Source organism: Scylla paramamosain, chromosome 11 (genome assembly GCF_035594125.1).
Source record: "Scylla paramamosain isolate STU-SP2022 chromosome 11, ASM3559412v1, whole genome shotgun sequence".
NCBI lineage: Eukaryota > Metazoa > Arthropoda > Malacostraca > Decapoda > Portunidae > Scylla > Scylla paramamosain.
The window spans coordinates 987,501-1,009,157 of NC_087161.1; the positions used below are offsets into that span (position 1 = coordinate 987,501).

At 42.1% G+C, this 21,657-nt stretch overlaps 1 protein-coding gene across 2 annotated transcripts in view; it reads right to left on the reverse strand.

Moving 5' to 3' along the window:
* Positions 1-17,826, reverse strand: part of LOC135104745 (pikachurin-like) — a 160,335-nt gene extending 142,509 nt beyond the window's left edge. Inside the window, exons 1-2 of one of the 2 annotated variants that reach the window (XM_064012305.1) lie at positions 17,703-17,826; positions 9,525-9,585 (exon numbers count right to left, since the gene is read on the reverse strand). In XM_064012305.1, the coding sequence (XP_063868375.1) occupies positions 9,525-9,585; positions 17,703-17,735 (94 nt within the window). In that variant the 5' untranslated portion in view covers positions 17,736-17,826. Of the gene's footprint in view, positions 1-8,448; positions 9,586-17,702 lie in introns of both variants that reach the window. The other variant, XM_064012304.1, reaches the window with a different exon arrangement.
* Between the last annotated feature and the right edge of the window lie 3,831 nt (positions 17,827-21,657).

Consider the following 21,657-nt stretch of genomic DNA (forward strand, 5'->3'; position numbering starts at 1 on the left):
CAGATGGATAGGTAGAAAGATGGATGGATAGACAGATGGAATGTTCATTGAATTTATAACAATGCTAGAAAAAAATAGTTGGGTATATGAAGATATATACAGAGATAGATAGATAGATAGATAGATAGATAGATAGATAGAGAGAGAGAGAGAGAGAGAGAGAGAGAGAGAGAGAGAGAGAGAGAGAGAGAGAGAGAGAGAGAGAGAGAGAATAGGAAAAGAAAAATCCACAAATTCGAAACACGCATTCCTCTCTCTCTCTCTCTCTCTCTCTCTCTCTCTCTCTCTCTCTCTCTCTCTCTCTCTCTCTCTTGAACTTTTATTTTACCCCTCCCTGTTCTCCGCTTTCTCATTTCCACTCCCCACTCATCCCGCCCCATCCCTCCCTTCTCTCCCTCTCCTTCACCCTCCCATCCTCTCCCTCCCCTCTCCCTGCTTTTCCCGTCCCCTCGATCCTCTCCCCTTTCCTGTAACGCTTATTTCTTGTAGATGAGACGAGAGGGGATGGGATTACAATGTGTGTGTGTGTGTGTGTGTGTGTGTGTGTGTGTGTGTGTGTGTGTGTGTGTGTGTGTGTGTGTGTGTGTGTGTGTGTACCCTTTGCCCTGTTGCCTTGTTTCACCTAATCTCATCTAACCTATGTAACTTATCCTAACTTCACCTAACCTAACCCATCCCTAAACTAATCTAACGTATCCTCACTTCACCTTACCCAACCTAACCTAATCTAACCTAAGCTAACTCCTCTTAACCTACCTCACTTGACCTAATTTCAGTATAGCACTAGAAAAAATAAATGTTACACTAAGCATGCATTTCCAAAAAAAAAAGACAGCAAAATTTACACAAGTTCACCCAACTAAACCAAACCAAACCAACATAAATAAAAAATAAATAAATAAACAAAAAAAAAAACCTTCCCCTCGAAGAATACCACAAATTTTAAACCAGTAAGTCAAAATTAATAATAAGAGTAATGACAGTAAGATTAGCGAGCGAGGATCAAAGCTGGAGGGAGTAAACAGAAGATGGTGTTATGATATGCAGCACGTCTGGCAGCGCGGCGCCACTCCTCCACCACCACCACCACCACCACCACCGCCACGGCCTCCCTCTTCATCCGGGTTAGGCGAGACCGCAGGCTGTGCTCAAGTGACTATTATTTCGCCCCCTAGACCTCCTGCTGCCGCTGCTAGACACGCCGGACAGGTATTGGGGCTCACTAATGTCTCAAATGAAGACCAGGCGACGGAGCGAATAGAGAAATGAATGCAAGCGAGATTAAAACAGTATAAGTCTATGTAAGCTTCTATTTTTCAATTTCTAATCTTATTAACGTTAATATGAGTTCCTGTTTGGCTACTGGAGCTCTGTAATGACTCAAAATGAAGGCCACACGATGGAAGGGAATAGAAAAGTGGACGCAAAATGGATTAAAACAGTACACATCTAGTTTTTTTTTTTTTCAATCTCTACCTTCACCAGTCAAAATTAATGGTTTCTGGTTAATTACTGATTCTATATAATGTCTGAACCACTCAAAATGAACAGCACACGACGGAGAGAAATAGAGAAATAGATGCAGAGTGAATTAAAACAGTACATGTGTATCTAATATTCCCTTTTACAATATCTACTCTTATTAACATCAAAATGAGCTTCTAGTCAACTAATGAGGTTCTGTAATGCCTGCACCACTCATAATGAAGGTTAGGGCGATGGAGGGGGATAGAGAAATGGACGCAGAATATGTACAAGTCTATCTAATCTTCTCTATTTACGATCTTTAGTCTTATCAACGTCAAAATGAGTTCCCGGTGAATTATTAAAGCGGTATACGACTCAGAATGAAGGTCAGACGAGACAGGGGGAAGAGAGAAGCGGATACAAGATATGTTAAAACAGTACATGGCTATCTATCGTCTTTATATATATATATATATATATATATATATATATATATATATATATATATATATATATATATATATATATATATATATATACGTCAAAGTAAGTTTCTAGTGAATTATTGATGCTCTGTATGTCTCAATGATGGTTATACGACGGAAAGAAACAAAGAAATGGACACAGGGTAGATTAAAACAGTAAACGTCTAACTAATCTCCCTTTTTTTTTTTATTTCTACTCTTGTTAACGTCAAATTGAATATCTATTAAGTTATTGAGACTGTGGTGTCTGAGCCGCCCACATGAAAGTTAGACCATAAGGAAAAGTAGATAAATGTGCAGATTGATGGATTAAACAGTAAAAACAGTTGTTACACTCTTCTAAACTTCAAATAGTAGTTTTTTATATACAAAAAAAAAAAAAAGAAGAAGAAGAAGAGCTGGATCAGTGTAATGCCTCTAGCTCAAAATGACAGGTGCAGTATCAAAGACGGTACATAAATAGACAGAACTTAGACTAATATACAGTCTTATTATTTCTTCTTCTACGAGTACTTACGTATAAATGGAAATCAGATTGATAGATAGTCTGATATTTCGTTGTCCTTTCCGAGCAGATAAACAAAAGGAAGAGATAAACAGATACGTAGATATGAGACAGAAAAACAATGTGATCTGTCGTTCTTTTCCTTTCCCTCACGTATAAATGGAAAGATAAACAGATGAGTAAAGAAAATCAATGCACAGTCTGTACCAAGTCTCCTCTTCCTTCCCTTATTGGACCAGAGAATGGAGAGAGAAATAAACAGAAAAAGAAAAAAAAAACGATAACTCTTTTCTCCTTCTCAATTTTCTTTGGAGAGAGAAATAAACAGAAGAAAAAGCGATGAGTCCTTTTTTTTTCTTTCCTTTCCTTTAGATTCTGTTTTTTTTCACTTTTCTTTTAGAGAAGTGAATAGAAAGACGATAACATGTTTATATTTATATTAAGTCTTTTCCCCTTCCTTTACTTTGAAGAGACAGAAATAGAACAAAATAACAATAACTTCTCTATATTCAGTCATTTCCTTTTTATATCTTTGAAAAGACAGAAATAAAGAAAAAGGAAAACGGAAACTCATCTGCATCTACTCTTTTCTCCCTTCTCTTTCCTTTTCTTACGTGGAAGTGGAGAGATATAAGAGAGACGAAGAGAGAAAAATGACCTTAGAATACTGGTTAATCTGATTCTTTCCTTATACCAAGATGGAGAGACAGAGAGAAAGAGACGAAGGAAGGAAGGGAAGGCTTGAGAACACTGCTTACCTTACTTTCTCCCTCCATCACGAAAGAAGAGAAAGACCAAGAGAGAGAGACAGAAAGAGACGAAGGAAGAAAGAGAAGGCTTGAGAACACACCTTACCTTACTCTCACCCTACACCATGACAGAAAGACACAGAGACAGAGAGGGACGGACAGTAGAAGGGAGAAAGGACCCGAGAGAACCAGTTACCTTAATTCTCCTATACACCAAGACAGACATACACAGATACGGAAGGAGGGAGTAGAGGGACTGAGAATGCCTGTTAGCTTCTTTCTCCCACACCAAGCGAGAGATGGACGAAGGACGAAGGGAAGGGCCAGAGAACACCAGTTAGCCTAATTCTTCTTCCCACACCAAGAAGGGGGTGTTGCAGGAGTCCTCTCTCTCTCTCACTCTCTCCCTCTCTCTCTACCCTGTCTCAGCCACGCCGCTTTAATTGCTGGTCCCCCAAGAGAGAATTAAAAAGGCGGGAGTTCCAATCTTTAGGACTTTCTCAAATACCTTCAGAGTAAGCTGCCCAAAGTAGTGTTTTTGACGCCTCATCTTTCCTCCCCGCCTCACTGCACCTCTCTGCACCTCCTCTGTTTCCTTCCTTGATTGATTGATAGATAGATAGGTAGATAGGAAGATAGATAGATAGATAGATAGATAGATGGATGGATGGATGGATGGATGGATGGTTAGAAAGACAGACAGATAGATAGATAGATAGATAGATAGATAGATAGATAAAGATAGATAGACTAATTGAATGACTGACTGACTGAGTGATTGATTGACTGACTGATAGATAGATAGATAGATGGACAGATGGATGGATAGACAGACAGACAGACAGATTGATAGACAGACAGACAGACAGATAGATAGATAGATAGACTGACTGACTGATAGATAGATAGACTGACTGACTGATAAATTGACAGAAGGGATAGCTACATTTTTCGATAGACTGACTGACTGATTGATAAAGGCTGTTAGTGCAGAATCAATAGGGAACTTTTACGAGATTTAGAGAATTTTATTGATGGATGGATGGGAGATGATAGGAGGATATAGGCAGGCGTGTCTTATGTTTTATATTATGGAGACTGTCACGTGTAGGCCTAGTGACTTCTTGTACCTTCCCTTGTTTTCCTGCGTTCTTGTAGATGGGTAGATAAGTTGATAGATAAAGAGCTCATTTTTTCTCCTTTCCTTCTCTCTCTCTCTCTCTCTCTCTCTCTCTCTCTCTCTCTCTCTCTCTCTCTTTTCTTGTCTCTCAAAATATCCTTTCACATACAATCTTAACTGATAGATAGATAGATAGACAGACATCTACTTTCTTGTTTCCCTTCTCTCGTATCCCTTTTCAAAATATCCTTACTTTCTCTCTCTCTCTCTCTCTCTCTCTCTCTCTCTCTCTCTCTCTCTCTCTCTCTCTCTCTCTCTCTCTCTCTCTATCTTTCTCTCTCTCCACTAATAGATAAATAAACAGACATATATAGGTAGATGAATAAACAAGCCATCTACTCCTTCTTCCTCACTCTTGTGCCATCCTTAACTACATCTTCTATAAAATATTCTTCAAAAATAAGAAAATTTGACACCTGCCCTCCTCCTCCTCCTCCTCCTCCTCCTCCTCCTCCTTTTCCTCTTCCCCTTCCTCCTCCTCCTCCTACTACTACTACTCCTACACCTTCCCTTACACGACCCTACAACTCTCCCCCTCACCTACTCCTCCCCCGCCCCTCCTTCCACCGCCACCTTCTCCTACATCTCCTGTCTCCCCCACCTCACCCCTCCATCCAGCCCCCTTCCAGTCCATCCAGCCCCCCCATAAGCACCCTTTCTTAAGCCATTTCCATAATCTGACCTGCCTAACTTTTCCAGCACCTGGCTTTGGGTTCCAGCACCTGTGGCAAGCAAGATATGGAAGGGAAAAATGGAACGGGGATAAAGAAATAAGGGAAGGATAAGATTATGTAAGGTTAGTAAAAGAGGAACAGATGTGGAAGTAAAGATGAAAAAGGGAAAGAATACGAGGTTAGGTTAGCAAAAAAGGATTATGTAGTTGGGGGTGAAATTACATGGAAGGGGGAACAATGAAGGAGGGATGAAGATGGAAAGAGAAGATAATGCAAGGTTAGGTTAGCAAAAACGGGGATAAATATGGGGATTATGTAGTTATGGGGTGAAATTATATGGAAGGGAGGAGAGAGAAAGATGGAGAGAAAGGGTAATGGGTGGTTAGGTTAGCGGGAGGTTGATAAAGGTGGAAAGGGAAGAAAGAAACATTAGGTTGGCTTAGTAAGAGGGAAATAAAAATGGGAATTACATATATCAGTGAAGAAATAGCGGTAAATAAGGATATGGAAGGGGGAAAAAATAGAAACGGGGAAATAAATACAAAAGGAAAACAGGGGAAATAAATATGGAAATTATATATCGAGGAGTAAGAAACTGTAGTCAGCGAGAATACGAAAGGGAAAAATATGAAAAGGGAATAACGAAAAATGAAAAAAAAATAGAAGAACGTGCGGTTACCAAAAGGAAAATAAACGTGAAAACTACATAGTGGGAAAAAAGAAAAAAAAACAGGATTAAAGAAATTAGGAAAGAAGGAAGAAAAAGGAAAGAGAGGAAAATAAAAAAAACAAAGAAGAAACAGGATTTAGAAAAGGAAGAAAGGAAAGGAGGAGGAAAAGGAGGAGGAGGAGGAGGAGGAGGAGGAGGAGGAGGAGGAGGAGGAGGAGGAGGAGGAGGACGAGCTGGAAGAGGAAAAGGAAGAGGAAGAGGAAGAAGAGGAGAAGGAAGAGGAAGTGTTCTGAAGGGTGAAGGAGAAAGTTGAGGGAGAGGAAAATATACAAGGAAGGAGAGGAGGAGGAGGAAGAGGAGGAGGAGGAGGAGGAGGAGGAGGAGGAGGAGGAGGAGGAGGAGGAGGAGGAGGAGGAGGAGGAGGAGGAGGTGGAGGAGGAGGAGGGAAAGTGTTCAGAGGGGTAAAAGAGTGAAGGGGTGAAGGGATGAGAGAGAGAGAGAGAGAGAGAGAGAGAGAGAGAGAGAGAGAGAGAGAGAGAGAGAGAGAGAGAGAGAGAGAGAGAGAGAGAGAGAGAGAGAGAGAGAGAGAGAGAGAGAGAGAGAGAGAGAGAGAGAGAGAGAGAGAGAGAGAGAGAGAGAGAGAGAGAGAGAGAGAGAGAGAGAGAGAGAGAGAGAGAGAGAGAGAGAGAGAGGGGGGGAGGTGGATTGAAACTCGCTCACATTTTAAAAGCAAATTCGTGGGGACGCGATGAAGCTGTCTCACATACCACGCTGAATTCGACAGTGAGAGAGAGAGAGAGAGAGAGAGAGAGAGAGAGAGAGAGAGAGAGAGAGAGAGAGAGAGAGAGAGAGAGAGAGAGAGAGAGAGCATTATGGGTTGTAAAAGTTGCATTTTTTCGAGGGGGAGAAAGAAAAATGTGTCAATATGCGTGAGAGAGAGAGAGAGAGAGAGAGAGAGAGAGAGAGAGAGAGAGAGAGAGAGAGAGAGAGAGAGAGAGAGAGAGAGAGTCATACAGGCAAAACCAGAAAGTGAGAGAGAGAGAGAGAGAGAGAGAGAGAGAGAGAGAGAGAGAGAGAGAGAGAGAGAGAGAGAGAGAGAGAGAGAGAGAGAGTCATACAGGCAAAACCAGAAAGTGAGAGAGAGAGAGAGAGAGAGAGAGAGAGAGAGAGAGAGAGAGAGAGAGAGAGAGAGAGAGAGAGAGTCATACAGGCAAAACCAGAAAGTGAGAGAGAGAGAGAGAGAGAGAGAGAGAGAGAGAGAGAGAGAGAGAGAGAGAGAGAGAGAGAGAGAGAGAGAGAGAGTCATACAGGCAAAACCAGAAAGTGAGAGAGAGAGAGAGAGAGAGAGAGAGAGAGAGAGAGAGAGAGAGAGAGAGAGAGAGAGAGAGAGAGAGAGAGAGTCATACAGGCAAAACCAGAAAGTGAGAGAGAGAGAGAGAGAGAGAGAGAGAGAGAGAGAGAGAGAGAGAGAGAGAGAGAGAGAGAGAGAGAGAGAGAGAGTCATACAGGCAAAACCAGAATGAGAGAGAGAGAGAGAGAGAGAGAGAGAGAGAGAGAGAGAGAGAGTCATACAGGCAAAACCAGAATGAGAGAGAGAGAGAGAGAGAGAGAGAGAGAGAGAGAGAGAGAGAGAGAGAGAGAGAGAGAACGTGGGGGGATTTAAAAGCTATCTCACACTGTGGCACAAAATTGGAGTGTTTGTGGTGACCGGCATTTAGAGCTATTTCACATTTGGGCCAATTTTCTTTACACGGCCGTGGCTCCAAAAAGCTGGCTCTCACAATTTAAAGCTAATTCACATCAAGGGCTCTCTCTCTCTCTCTCTCTCTCTCTCTCTCTCTCTCTCTCTCTCTCTCTCTCTCTCTCTCTCTCTCTCTCTCTCTCTGGTTTGCATTTCCCCCTTCCTCTCTTTTTTGGTTTAGAGAGAGAGAGAGAGAGAGAGAGAGAGAGAGAGAGAGAGAGAGAGAGAGAGAGAGAGAGAGAGAGAGTAAAAAACTAAAAATACTATCTCAAATGAATGAATGAATAAATGAATAATGATGTCAGTTTGTTAATCTGGGTTAGTGATGCTTCTACAACTGCTACTACTACTACTACTACTACTACTACTACTACTATTGGTTTTTATTCTTTTATTTTATTGCTACAGTTGCTCCTACTATTTAAAAGTTATTGTTTTTACGATAACTGGAACGTCTATTTTACTACTACTACTGCTACTACTATTACTACTACTACTACTGTATCGGATACTAATACCACTATCGTTATAACTATCTCCACATGTATTACTACCACTACACCAACACTACTACTACTACTACTACTACTACTGCTGCTGCTGCTGCTGCTGCTGCTGCTATGTACTGCACTGCCTTCTGTGCCATACAAAGTTAATTAAATTGAAGGTAATAGGTAGATAGAGTACAAATCTCTCTCTCTCTCTCTCTCTCTCTCTCTCTCTCTCTCTCTCTCTCTCTCTCTCTCTTGCATTACTTAAATTCTGCCTAACTTAACTTTTGACTTATTAAATTTTGGCCTTACTTAAATTTTGTCATGCCTCCCTTCCCTCCGCCCCCCCTCTCTCTCTCTCTCTCTCTCTCTCTCTCTCTCTCTCTCTCACGACTCGATGACAAGTAATACAAGGATCGAGAACCTGTCTTCTCTCCTCCTTCACCTCCTCCTCACAAACACACACACACACACATATCCCCTTACCTTGAAAAACAGCTTCAAAAGGTAACTTGTCTTTATTCACACCACTGCCTACGCTGCTGAGACTGTTGGCATTGCGAAGACCGTTCTTGCCCACAGACACCGAAGAGGAGGAGGAAGAAGAGGAGGAGGAGGAGGAGGGGGAATAGGGAAGGGAGAGAATGGGTGGTGGGGCGGAGGGGGCGGACGCTGCCTGCCCTGTGCCCCAACACACCACCACCACCGCCACCACCACCACCACGCCCGCCACCTTAGCCGTCATGACCTCGCTTAGTGCATGACCCCACCTCCTAGGTCACCTCAGGCCGGGGGAGAGGGAGGGGGTTGGGGTCAACGGCTTACGGGGCGGTAACAGGGAGGGGAAGGGTAGGGATAGGGAAAGTAAGGGTAATTGGGTCTCTCTCTCTCTCTCTCTCTCTCTCTCTCTCTCTCTCTCTCTCTCTCTCTCTCTGGTCACCACACGTTTTTCGTTTTTCTCTCACAATTCACGTTTTCTTTACACTTTTCGTTATTTTCTTATATTCCTTTTTTTATCAGTAATTCCACTAGTCTCCCCTTTTTTTATAATTGCGTTTTTTTTATTTAGACTTTCAATTACTTTTTCTTTTCTCCTCCTCCTCCTTTCTTTTTTTGCCAGGTATTTGAGGCGGCTTCGCTTCACGGGCGTGGGCGTAAGGTGTGCTTCGGCCCGTCACTCGGAGCTTCGAAATGGCCAGCTAGCTATGACACGCCCTCTCCCTCTCACTCTTCCGCCTTTCCCAGCCTCTCCCCGCCGGGCTCGCACGCTGCCTCAACCTTCGGCGGACACACACACGTTTGCGCCCGTCTATTGCCGCCACTTCTCATTAATTCTCAGCCCAAAAACCTGTCACTTTATCCGAGGGGAGCGGTCGAGGCGCAGTACCACCCTCCCGTGCGGCTCGCTCGTCACTACCTTTGCCGCTTACAACAATATCGAATCAGCTGCTGCCGCCCCGCCCGCCCAAAGCGTCGTACCGCATCCAAAACTTTTGCTATTATTTTGATATATAGTTTCCTTGTGTGTGACTAGATTTGCCTAACTCGTTTGTAATAGTTACGGATGACGCGTCGTGGTGTTATGGTGTTGCGGTGGTGTTGGTGGTGGTGATGTCTTGATGTCTGAGGAAATAGTTAAGATTAGTCTTTCCATTTTTCATTTCCTATATGAAAAATTGTATATATAAAACCACACCTTATTTCACTCGTATAAACAACCCATAAAAATCATCATAAACCACAAATAACAGTTTCATAGAGAGCACAACACACTCACACACACTTCATAATCTCCAACACAAATCTAATCACCTAAACATTTCAAAGAGATTTCATTCGTCCTAGCGCCCTCTGGCCCTCTCCCTCTCCCTCTCCACGCCCCGAGCCGCCATTAAGAGAGCAGCAGGGAAGAGCCGATGAGCCACGTATCTGAAGGGCTTACATTTTGACATGACAGCTGAGGGCGTGAGGGCGTGAGGGCGTGCGAGCATCGTACACGTGGCAGGGCGGGACTTGCGCGCGGCCGCTCCTGTCTGCTGAATCAATGAAAATGAACTGATCTCTCTCTTCTCTTCTTTTTTTTTTTTCGTTTTTCTTTTTCTTTTTTTCTGTCACCCCCTCTGCCATTTTATCCTCATTAATGTCTGATTTGCTTCACTTCCTATTCCTCCTCCTCCTCTCCTCCTCCATTTGTTACGTTATCGCTTTCTATTTGTCTTTCTTTTTGTTGATTTTTTTTTTTACGGTGAAAATAACTCGGTCTTTATCGTTATATAGATTGTTTCCCTTCTTTCTTACTCAATGTCAATTTTTTTTATCTCCATTACTCGTCTAACTTCTTCTTCTTCTTCTTCTTCTTCTTCTTCTTCTTCTTCTTCTTCTTCTTCCTCTTCTTCTTTACGATTACCTATCACTTTCCATGCAACTTTTTTTTTATTCTATTAATGGATTAGAGATGGGTTAAAATCCCGTGTCATTATTAGTTTCCTTCTTCCTTTCTCCTTCTTCTCCTTGCTCTCTTTTTTTTTTTTTCTTGTTCTTTCTTCCTCTTATTACTTTCAGATTACTTTGTTCTTATGAAAGTATTAATTTTACCAACAACCCTCGCAAGATAATAAAACATCTTGTATACTTTCTCCCTCCCCCCGTCTCTCTCTCTCTCTCTCTCTCTCTCTCTCTCTCTCTCTCTCTCTCTCTCTCTCTCTCTCTCTCTCTCTCTCTCTCTCTCTCTCTATCTATCTATCTATCTATCTATCTATCTCTATTTTCAATGATCTTTACACCTTGCAAATGTCACTTTTTATTATTTAGTTTTTTAATGAACAAGAAATGTCTAAAAATGAAAATTAAATAGAATAAAATAAAATAGAATTACCTCTTCTTTCTCTCTTTTTCATTGTCATTTTTAATTCATTCAGGTTTTTTTCTTTCATACTCCCACGAATATCATTTTCATTTTCTCTCTTTTTTTTCGTGTGTGGGTGAGTGGGAAGGAACTTTACACTTGATTTTCTTGTTTGACGAGGGAAAAGAAAAAAGTAAGTTTATTTTTATTCTTCACATTGATAACATTTCTTAATTTCTTATTGTTCCAATCTTGTTCATATTTCTATATTTTCTTATTATTATTTCCTTCTTTGTACTCATTTTCTGTCTTCTCTCACTTTTTTTCTCTTAATTCATTATCTATTTCGTTATTTTACTAGTCATCCACCTCTTTCCTCTAACCCTCATCTTTTCCTCACATTTTTTTCTTTATTTTCCATGTGGCGGCTCCTCCTCCTCCTCCATCTAAGCCTCACCTCTTCCTCCTCCTCTGCTCCTCCTATTTCATTTTCCTAACAATATTTTAAAACACAATATTGTCGAGCCAAGCCAGACATAAAACAAAGGAACATAAAATTCTTCACCTTCACCTGTCTATCTTGTGATCACTTCCTCTTCCTTCACTTTACAAGGAGAGAAACTCTATTCCTAACATTTACGAGTATAAACACCTCGCCTTTTTTTTCTCTGTAATGGAAGTTACAGAGATTTTCAAGAGTGTTTGTTTCTTATTATTAGTATTATTCAAGGGACAGTTTAACAATGATTCTTATGCTACAATAGCAAAACAAACCATGAGAACCTGACCAATGAACTTTGTCGTCTTTGAAAATAGTCTAGAAAGAATCAGTCCTTTAAGAATATCCTACAATGGAAGTTATTAGGGGTTAAGATTAAGATTAAGATGTTAAGATTAAGAGTCTTCTGTACCTACAATAAGAAAAATAGCTATGGAAGCGTGACTAAACATCTCTGTGGCCTTTGTAAATAGTACTGATGAGAGATGAAGCGTTTAATAACAAGCTGTAGTGGAAGTTATTGAGGTTTTCAAGTGTTTTCATAATTCCAAGGACAACTTAACATAACTTCTGCAACTACAACAAGGAAACAACCATAAAAACCCACTTAATTACCTCTGTAGCCTTTGAAAATAGTCGACGAGAGAGCAAAGCGTTTCAGAAGACAACGTAGTGTTTTCATGATTCTAGAACAGTTTAACGAGTCTTTTCCATCTACAACAAGAAAACCGACCATAGGAACACGGCTAATCATCTCTGTGCCCTATGAATGTAGTCTTAATGAGAGAGCCAAGCGTTTAATAAGAATACTAAGAACAGGAAAATGCATTAAGATGACTACTGCTCCTTGTAAGACTTAGCCGGCGGGTCCCTCATAGTGGATACATTGAAATGCCGCAGTTGTCGTACCGCACCCTTGCCACTCCTCAGTCTCTCTCTCTCTCTCTCTCTCTCTCTCTCTCTCTCTCTCTCTGCAGCAAGGCGAGGCGAAAATGAGTGTTAATTTACGTAAGCGATTTGATTAATTTATATTTTACAGCGTTATGGAGTTTATGAGAGAGAGAGAGAGAGAGAGAGAGAGAGAGAGAGAGAGAGAGAGAGAGAGAGAGAGAGAGAGAGAGAGAGAGAGAGAGAGAGAGAGATTATTTAATACCAGGAAACGAATAGGCAGGAATGAAAACGAAATTAAAAATAGAAAATAAATTGAGAGGGGGAGAGAGGAGGAGGAGGAGGAGGAGGAGGAGGAGGAGGAGGAGGAGGAAGGGGAAGAGGAAATTAAAGACTACGGAAGAGGAAGAGGAGACTAAATAAAAAAGAGAGGCAGCTGAAGTGAGAAAGAAACACTTACGAGAGAGAGAGAGAGAGAGAGAGAGAGAGAGAGAGAGAGAGAGAGAGAGAGAGAGAGAGAGAGAGAGAGAGAGAGAGAGAGGATTATAGATTTAAAGGGAAGAGAAGGAGCGAAACGATCTATTCTCACTTCTAAAACAACAACTGCCTCACTGGTAAGTCTCTTGTCTAGAGTCTAAGTGCCCGCCAGTTCGACCCCCGGCCACTCCCTCGTGAATATTGCAGAGGCTCCCGCGGCCCTACACGTCCGGCCAGGTCAGGTCAGGTCAGTTTCAATAGCCTAGGGATCTCCTTTAGTAGACTTGTTGTTGGGGCGGTGGTGGTGGTGGTGGTGGTGATTGTGGTGGTGACGGTTGCGGTAGTGGTGATGGTGATGGTAATGGTGGTGGTGATAGTAGGAGTAGTAGCAGTAGTAGCAGTAGTAGTAGTAGTAGCAGTAGTAGTTGCTTTCAATAAATTAGTAGTATATATAGTACTTTTGCGGTTTTCATCACTACTACTACTACTACTACTACTACTACTACTACTACTACTACTTGTTACCACCACCACTATCACCGCCATCACGGCTCTTCCTCTCCCTCCTTTCCTCCCTCTTCGTCTCTCCTCCTCCTCCTCCTCCTCCCCTTACTTCTATTACTACTACTGACGCAAACCTACTCACTTCAGAGAGAGAGAGAGAGAGAGAGAGAGAGAGAGAGAGAGAGAGAGAGAGAGAGAGAGAGAGAGAGAGAGAGAAATTCAGAGGACCTTGTCAAGAGTACGTAATTTACCTGCCCAGGTGACTTGGTGTGGCTCTTACCTGTTAAAAGGAGGAGGAGAAGGAGGAGGAGAAAAAGACAAAAACTAATAATGTTACAGAAAGAGAAAATAAATACTTACAGAAAAGAAAAAATACGAAACGCATCAAAAGCAATTAGTTTAAGAAGAAGAAGAAGAAGAAGAAGAAGAAGAAGAAGAAGAAGAAGAAGAAGAAGAAACCGTACTGAGAGAATGTACACAAATGAAATTCTAAAAATGCAATGAAAAAAGAAAGGCAGACTGAACAACAAGAACAATAACAACACCAGCAACAATAACAGCAACACCAGCAAATAAACAACCAAACAAATATATAAAAGCGTTACAGGCACAGAAAGAGAAAAAGAGACAGAGATTAAACACACACACACACACACACACTCGCACACACACGCCCGCGCTTCCAAAGACCAAAACTCAACTCTTTTTATATATTCTTTCTTTAACAACAACGAAAAAGAAAATGAATAAAAGAAGTTTAGAAATCCAATCTTTAATAACGAGTTTCAATTTGTACCACTACTTTACATTTATTTATTTATTCATTTATTTCTTTGTTTATTTTTTGTTAAATTTACCTTTTCTCTTGATTTTTTTTTAAGTGCCGTATTTCCATCCCCGTTCCTCACCCCCATCTTTTCATTCTTTCCTTCCTTCTTTCTTTCTTCCTTACTTTTTTTTTCTACAACAACGAGAACTAAAGCGAAAAATGAGCCACGAGAACAGATTTTTTTCTTTTTTTATTTTTGATGCAGCATTTTCTCCCTCCTTCCCTCTCCCTCTTTTCCTTCTTTTTTCTTTCTTTCTTTTACAACTACGAAAACTAAAATGATCCACAAGAACAGTTTATTTACATGCTCCATTTATTTATTCATTATTTTAACTTTTTTCTCCACTTAATAATTCAGGAATCCCATTATTACGCACTCCCTACAGTACAGCATTCATACCAGGAGGAGGAGGAGGAGGAGGAGGAGGAGGGACTGGAGGAACAATGTAGTACCTTAATCATACCCAGAGCAGGAGAACGGCAGCTTTATTTGCTCGTCTCTACCTTCCCCCGCCCCCGCACCCTTGACAGTACAGACTTCACACACCCATTACGTAATATTAAGAAAAGAAAAAAACTATCTTGGTATAAGGTATAAGTCTTACTGATGAAAGCGAAAAACTGTGTGTGTATGTGTGTTAGTTTTTTTTTTTTTTCTATGCTGTCAAAATAAGTTCACCAGTTTCTATTTTTTTTTTTTTTGTCATGCATTTTTTATACCAGGTAAGTGTGTTCTCAATAGTACACTACATTACTATTCCGGGCTCTATGTCAGGTACAGTCCACGTCAATACTACCTGACGTGTGTCTTCTGAAGTATACAACGCAGCACAGTACGATAATTTGCTTCCCTTGAATGAGTGCTTTGTGTGCCTGGTTTGTTATTGTTATTGTTACTGTAACCGCCCTTTTGCTTCTTCTTCAACCTACTTCTTTTCCTTCTACTCCTTCTCCAAATCAACCTTCTCCTACACATTCTGTCCTCTACGCCTTCCCCAGTCACACCCAGTTCAAGCATATCTTCCTTCACTGCATCCATAAACCTTTGTCTCAGGCCTTCCTCTCCTCCTGGCCGGTAGATCTATCTCCAGCATCCACCTCTCCACACACTCCTCGTCTCTCCTGACACACCCACACCACGTCAGCCTTGCCTTTCTAGCTCTGTCCCCCAACCTAGGTGCTGTGTGGTGCCTGTGATGTGCTTGTTTGGTATGGGCGTGTAAATAATCGAGTGGTAGTAGTTGCAAGACACTCCCGTACAGGTAAATGAAGAACTACCTGCACGAGGGAGGGACACCTGTAACACACCTATAACACGTCTGGTATACACATACGTACACATACATTGACATCCACATTCCTTCTGCTCCTCCTCTCTCTCCCTCTTTAAGTATTCCTCATCTTCCTCATCTTCCTCCTCCTCCTCCTCCTTCTCCTCCTTCTCCTCCTCCTAACCTGCAACACACATATACATACATCGTCATTCACATTCCTCCTCCTCCTCCTCCTACTCCTCCTCCTCCTCCTCCTCCTCCCTCTTTAAGTATTCTTATTTTCTCTTTTTTTCTTTCTCCTCCTCCTCTTCCTCCTCTTTAATTTCCTCCCTCTTTGTCTTTAAGTATTCCTCCTCATCTTCCTCCTCCTCCTCTTCCTCCATCTCCTTCTCCTCCTCCTCCTCTTCCTCCTCCTTCTCCTCCTCCACCTCCACCTCCACCTCCACCTCCTCCTCCTCCTCCTCCTCCTCTTCCTTCATCTTTACGCATTAAAAGAAGTAGGGCACGCACACACACACACACACACACACACACACATCACACACACACACACACACACACACACACACACACACACACACACACACACACACACACACAACTGACATTAATGATCACATTCTTCAAAAGGTCTCAGCAATAAATTTTAGTACAAGGAAAAGATTAAGGGAGAAAAACAGGTGAGACTGAAAAACACGATTGAAAAATAGATAAGTGGAGGAGAGAAGAAGAAGAAGAAAAAAAAAATAATGATGATGATGATGAGATGATGATGATGATGAGGAGGAGAGGAGGAGGAGTGGGAGGAGGAAGTCGTGTGTGTGTGTGTGTGTGTGTGTGTGTGTGTTACATAAAAAGACGCAACACAACGACCCTGACTAACTTCTGAAAATACTGTAAATATTATACAAACAATTATATAAGAACACACACACACACACACACACACAAACACACACACACACACACACACACACACACACACACACACACACACATGGAATTAAAGGTCACTATTTCTCTCTCTCTCTCTCTCACTCTCTCTCTCTTCTCTCTTCTTCTCTCTCTCTCTCTTCTTCTCTCTCGTCTCTCTCTCTCTTCTCTCTTCTCTCGTAGTGCCCTTTCATCTTTTTTCTTCTTTCTCTCTTTTTATCTTCCTTTTGTCTCACCTTCCCTTGTTTCTCTCATTTTTCATTCTTCTTTTTGAGAGAGAGAGAGAGAGAGAGAGAGAGAGAGAGAGAGAGAGAGAGAGAGAGAGAGAGAGAGAGAGAGTGACCCGATAACAACTCTTTCTACACTCTCTCTTTTTCCCCACACACCCAACGTGGTACCCAATAGAGAGAGAGAGAGAGAGAGAGAGAGAGAGAGAGAGAGAGAGAGAGGAGAAGAGAGAGAGAGAGAGAGAGAGAGAGAGAGAGAATAGAAAAATACAAGAAAATTATCCTGTTTTTTTTCTTTTTTATGAGAATTGGATTTTCTTTTCTTGGTCCTTCGCCTGCTTCTCTCTCTCTCTCCTCTCTCTCTCTCTCTCTCTCTCTCTCTCTCTCTCTCTCTCTCACTCTCTTCTCTCTCTCTCTCTATTAATTATTCTGGCTTTGTATATTTTTTTAAGCTAACCAGTGAATACAACACAATAGATTAATGTATTGTAAATCCTTCCCTCACACCCCCTTTACCCTCACCTTCCCCACGTTTCATAATCTATTAATGATGATGATAATGACGTATAACAATGATGATAATGAACATGTTATTTTTTCTTTCATTTCTACAGTAAACAGCTATTATGTACCTCCTAGTATGTGTGTGTGTGTGTGTATGTGTGTTGAAGGACAGCCCTGACATTCCTACCACTATGGGACAGACAGAATCGAACAGACAGACTGGCAGACAGACGCAGGGTAGGGTAGGGTAAGGGAGGGCGGGGAGGGGCGGGTTGTGGTGGCGTGGGACGGGGGCTGCCTTCCCGGGATTTGCCGCGCTAGTCACCAAAGATTTCTTAGAATAATCGAACGCCATGAAAGACAAGACTGGGGGGTGATTATGGAGGGGCAGAACGAATATTAGGGAGAGGTGACACGTCTGCGGCCTTACATGGAGTCTCTCTCTCTCTGAAACGCTTCCGTGCCGCACCTCCACTACTTTCAAAAGGCCCTTGTCTAATTGAAGTTACACGGATTTTTAAGTATTTTCTTTCTTTCTTTTTTTTTTTTAGGTTCTGGTGGCAGATTAACAAGATTATATATCGTTAACAGGGGAAACACTCGCCTAATCATCTCCGTGGCCTTTGAAAATGGTGGGAGTGGTCGAGAGGACAAAGTGTTTCAAAATGCCGCGCTCTTTCATGACTTGACCCCTTCACTCCACCGCTAAACATTATTTCAAGAACTACACCGGCCGTAGCTAAGATCAGTGTGACCTGACCTTCACTAAACACCCAGGACGGCGAGAATCCATGTCCAGGGTGGAGAAATGAGGACCGGGACTGAAGAAACTGTACACAAACACACACAGTGACCAACCGCAACACAACCTCGGTGGAAAACAAAGCTGCTTCCTCTCAGTAGGTGTAGGTGGCGCTGTGGTCACTGATATCCTGACGTCACGGAATGGCGCCCATCCAGTTTGGCCGTCTGTAAGCGTTCAGTTTGATTTTATTATTATTCATTTTATGTAAGAGGAACACTGGGCAAGGACAATAAAAGGAAAGGAAAAAAGGTACAATGATGGTGCCACTCCTCAAACAGAAAGCCGAGAGGATTATCCAGTGTTGGAGGATAAATGTCTCGAAACCTCCCTCTTGAAAGAGTTCATGTTGTTAGGAAGGGGGAGATACAGAAGCAGGCAGGGAGTTCCAGAGTTTACCAGCTAAAGGAATGAAAGATTAAGAATATTGGTCAGCTCTTGCATTAGAGAGGTGAACAGAATAGGCGTGAGAGTGTCTTGTGCAGCGAGGTCGCGGAAGGAGGGGAGGCATGAAGTTAACAAGATCAGAGGAGCAGTTAACATTCCGGCAGCCATCTCATCAACTTTTTTTTTTTTTAATACACCAATTGATCGCATCTCTGGTGTTTCGCGCTAAGAATCTTTACGAAACACATGAAATTTCCTCAGCACTTGACAAATTATGCTTAAAACATGAAAAAAAAGCACACATAATATATAAACCCAAGGAATCTTCATAAAACATTCTTCTAAGCGCACTTGAGAGATTGCAAACACAGACTGCGAGGAGACGGCGACACTGGCGGGGTGAGGGACGTGTGACCGGGCCGCGGAGGTCAGGGTGGGAGGGAGAACGTTCGCGCGAAAGACGGATCGCGAGTCACTTTCTTGCCCTTAATCCCGGTGAAAGGAGCGAGGACTTTGATCTTGGCCCTGCGAGAAGGCTGTCTGGGATAAGAGGCAAGGATACAAAGGGCGGCCACTGCTAGGGCATCACTGGGAGGCTGTAGGAGTGTTGTAGGCTGTAGGAGTACCGTAGGCTGTGATATGGAAGTGGTACAGCCTGTAGTAATACTGTAGGTTGTGCTGTAGGAGTGTTGTAGGCTGTGATGTGGGAGTGGTGCAGCCTGTAGAAGTTTTGTAGGCTGTAGGAGTGCTGTAGGTTGTGTTGTAGGAGTGTTGTAGCCTGTAGGAATGCTGTAGGTTGTGCTGTAGGAATGATGTAGCCTGTAGAAGTGTTGTAGCCTGTGCTGTAGGGTAAGAGTGCCGGAGCCGAGTCTTGAAACACCAAGTAATATAAGTCGTAGGATGCGTTCATGCGTGCTGTGTTCGTGAGTAAGAGTTGCAATTATTAAACTCGTGGATATGACACTATGAATAAGGCAAATTAATGAATAAAGCACACTCATTGATGCAGGACTAAAAAATACAGCAGTTCCTACTCCTTTGTTATGCAAGAGAACTCAACTACTTACCCATCCATCCACACATCTACTCAACTACAGCAAACCCACCATCAAGACTCATCTGCACACCCTATCGCCTACAACTTCCACTCACCCAGCCATTCAACGATCCACCGACCTACCCATCTATCCACCCATCCAAATATCCATCCACACATCAATTCACCCACCCATCCAACTATATACCCACTCACTCATCCAACTGTATACTCACTCACCCATCCACCTACTCGTTCGTCCACCTATTCATCCACACATCAGTTCACCCAACCACCCATCCACACATATATCCACCCACACATCTATCTACCATATCTACCATCTTCATAGCCGCGCTAAGACAGGGTCGACCCAGTCTTAACAGCCGCGTGGATTCATAACAAAAGGAGCTCAGTTTATGATCAAAATGTGCATTTCTTTCTCCTTATGACATGATTCATATATTAAGGGTGGCCATACACTCGTCAAAAAATATCAAACGGATTTGATCAATCAAAATTTTGCTTCAGATCTTTTTTTTGACATCAAAACATCCTACACACTCGAATTTTGCATCAAAATTTTGATATCAAAACTTTGATGCAAAATTTTTACGCTTTTTTTGAACGTGTATGGGCCCCTTTAGACTGCATAGCTATTACTACTACTACTACTACTACTAGCACTGATGTTGTTGCTGCTTCTACTACGCAGTTTAAGATTAAAATGTGCCATTTTTTCTTCGCATGACTACTACTACTAGTGATGGTAATAGTAGTAGTAGTAGTAGTAGTAGTAGCAGCAGTAGTGGCGATCTGCTGCCCTTTCTTCTCCTCCCAAACCATCACCTGGTAATTGAAACTCCAGATATTTCCAGATATTTCTAGATTTTTTCAGACTGAAGTGCGTAGATTGTGGTAGAAGGAGGAGAAAATGAGAAACGGAGGTGTGTGAGGGAGTGTAGTAGTTGTTGTGGTAGCATTATTAAAAGTGTAAATGATCTTTGTGTGTGTGTGTTTGAATGAGTGAGTAATCTATTGAGTAAATAAGTGAATGAAGAAATGAACGAGGAGTGAGTGAGAGGGTAGATGTGGTTAAACATGGCGGTAGGCGTGGCAGTGTTTCCGTCTGGTTATTAATCCCTAGGTTTAGCATTTCCTTCTGTCAAATTTCAGGCGCTAACCTTCAAAATTTATATAAAAACACTATATAATTTCATAATAGGAGTGTCCATAACTATTTACATTATACAAGATTTTGTTATATATTTATTTATTTTTGTTCGTCCGTTTGCCTGTGTTTTCTTGACTCCATTCGTCCATGACCCCTTCATATTCTCTCTCTCTCTCTCTCTCTCTCTCTCTCTCTCTCTCTCTCTCTCTCTCTCTCTCTCTCTCTCTCTCTCTCTCATGGGTGAGTGGGTGTGTGGATGGATATTTGGTTGGATGGTATGTGAGTGAGTAAAGGATGGGTAAGTCAGTGGGTGTGTGTATGAAGGGATGTGTGGATGAGTAGATGCATTTATGTTCAGATACATGGATTGATGGAAAGATGAGTGAGTGGATGACTGGATAGAGGTATTCACGGATGAATGGGTTGTAGGTATGAGTTGGTGTGTGGGTAAATGAGTGGATGGGCAGGTCGGCTTCCTCTTCACTCTAATCTCCTTCATTTTAACTCCCGTATTTTCAGCTCCTTCTGCAAGAGCAAACCATTAAGTTGTAATATTTCCACAAACCAGTGCAATACTTGTTTAAACCAGACACTGATACATACGTAGTTGTGGCCAGCATTCAGTAATCTGTCATGCTAACTTCTATAGCCTGTGCCTTGTGTTTTCTTCATTCATAAGTCCTATAATCTGAGGATCTAACATTTATCAGGTTTTACGCAGACTGGCAGATCACAGGATTGAGGGAAGATGCCAAAGATATTGAAAAATTATGTGGCCCATGCTTAGACTTTCGACAGTGACTAGCCAATATTTACATGAAAACATAAGGAAATTTAAGCTGCAAGAAGCCATCAGGCCTACACATGGCAGCCCCTTCTACACGTGACATTCTCTATATGCCAGTAGTACCTTTTATCCAAGTCTCTAATGCCTCACTCTCTCTCTCTGGCAATGTCCTTAGTGGAAGAACCTCCATCTCTCCCTATCCAGACACTCCGATCTCACCTATTCAAGCTACTGGCCTTTACTAACACCTCTCCCTATCCAGACACTCCCTCCTCACCTGTTTAATCACCTCTGACTATCCAAACACTCCCTTGCTAGATTAACCACCTGGCCTCTACTAACACCTCTCTCTATACAGACCCTCCCTCCTCACCTATTTAAGCTCCTGACCTCTACTAAGACCTCTTCACTTTACCCTTCTGGCCTCTATTAATGCCCCTTTCACACATGTACTTCTTCAGCTTATCCTTTTACCTTCCCAGTTGCAGGTGGAAGGCAACAGTTACTCAGGGTAGTGAAAGGTGTGGGA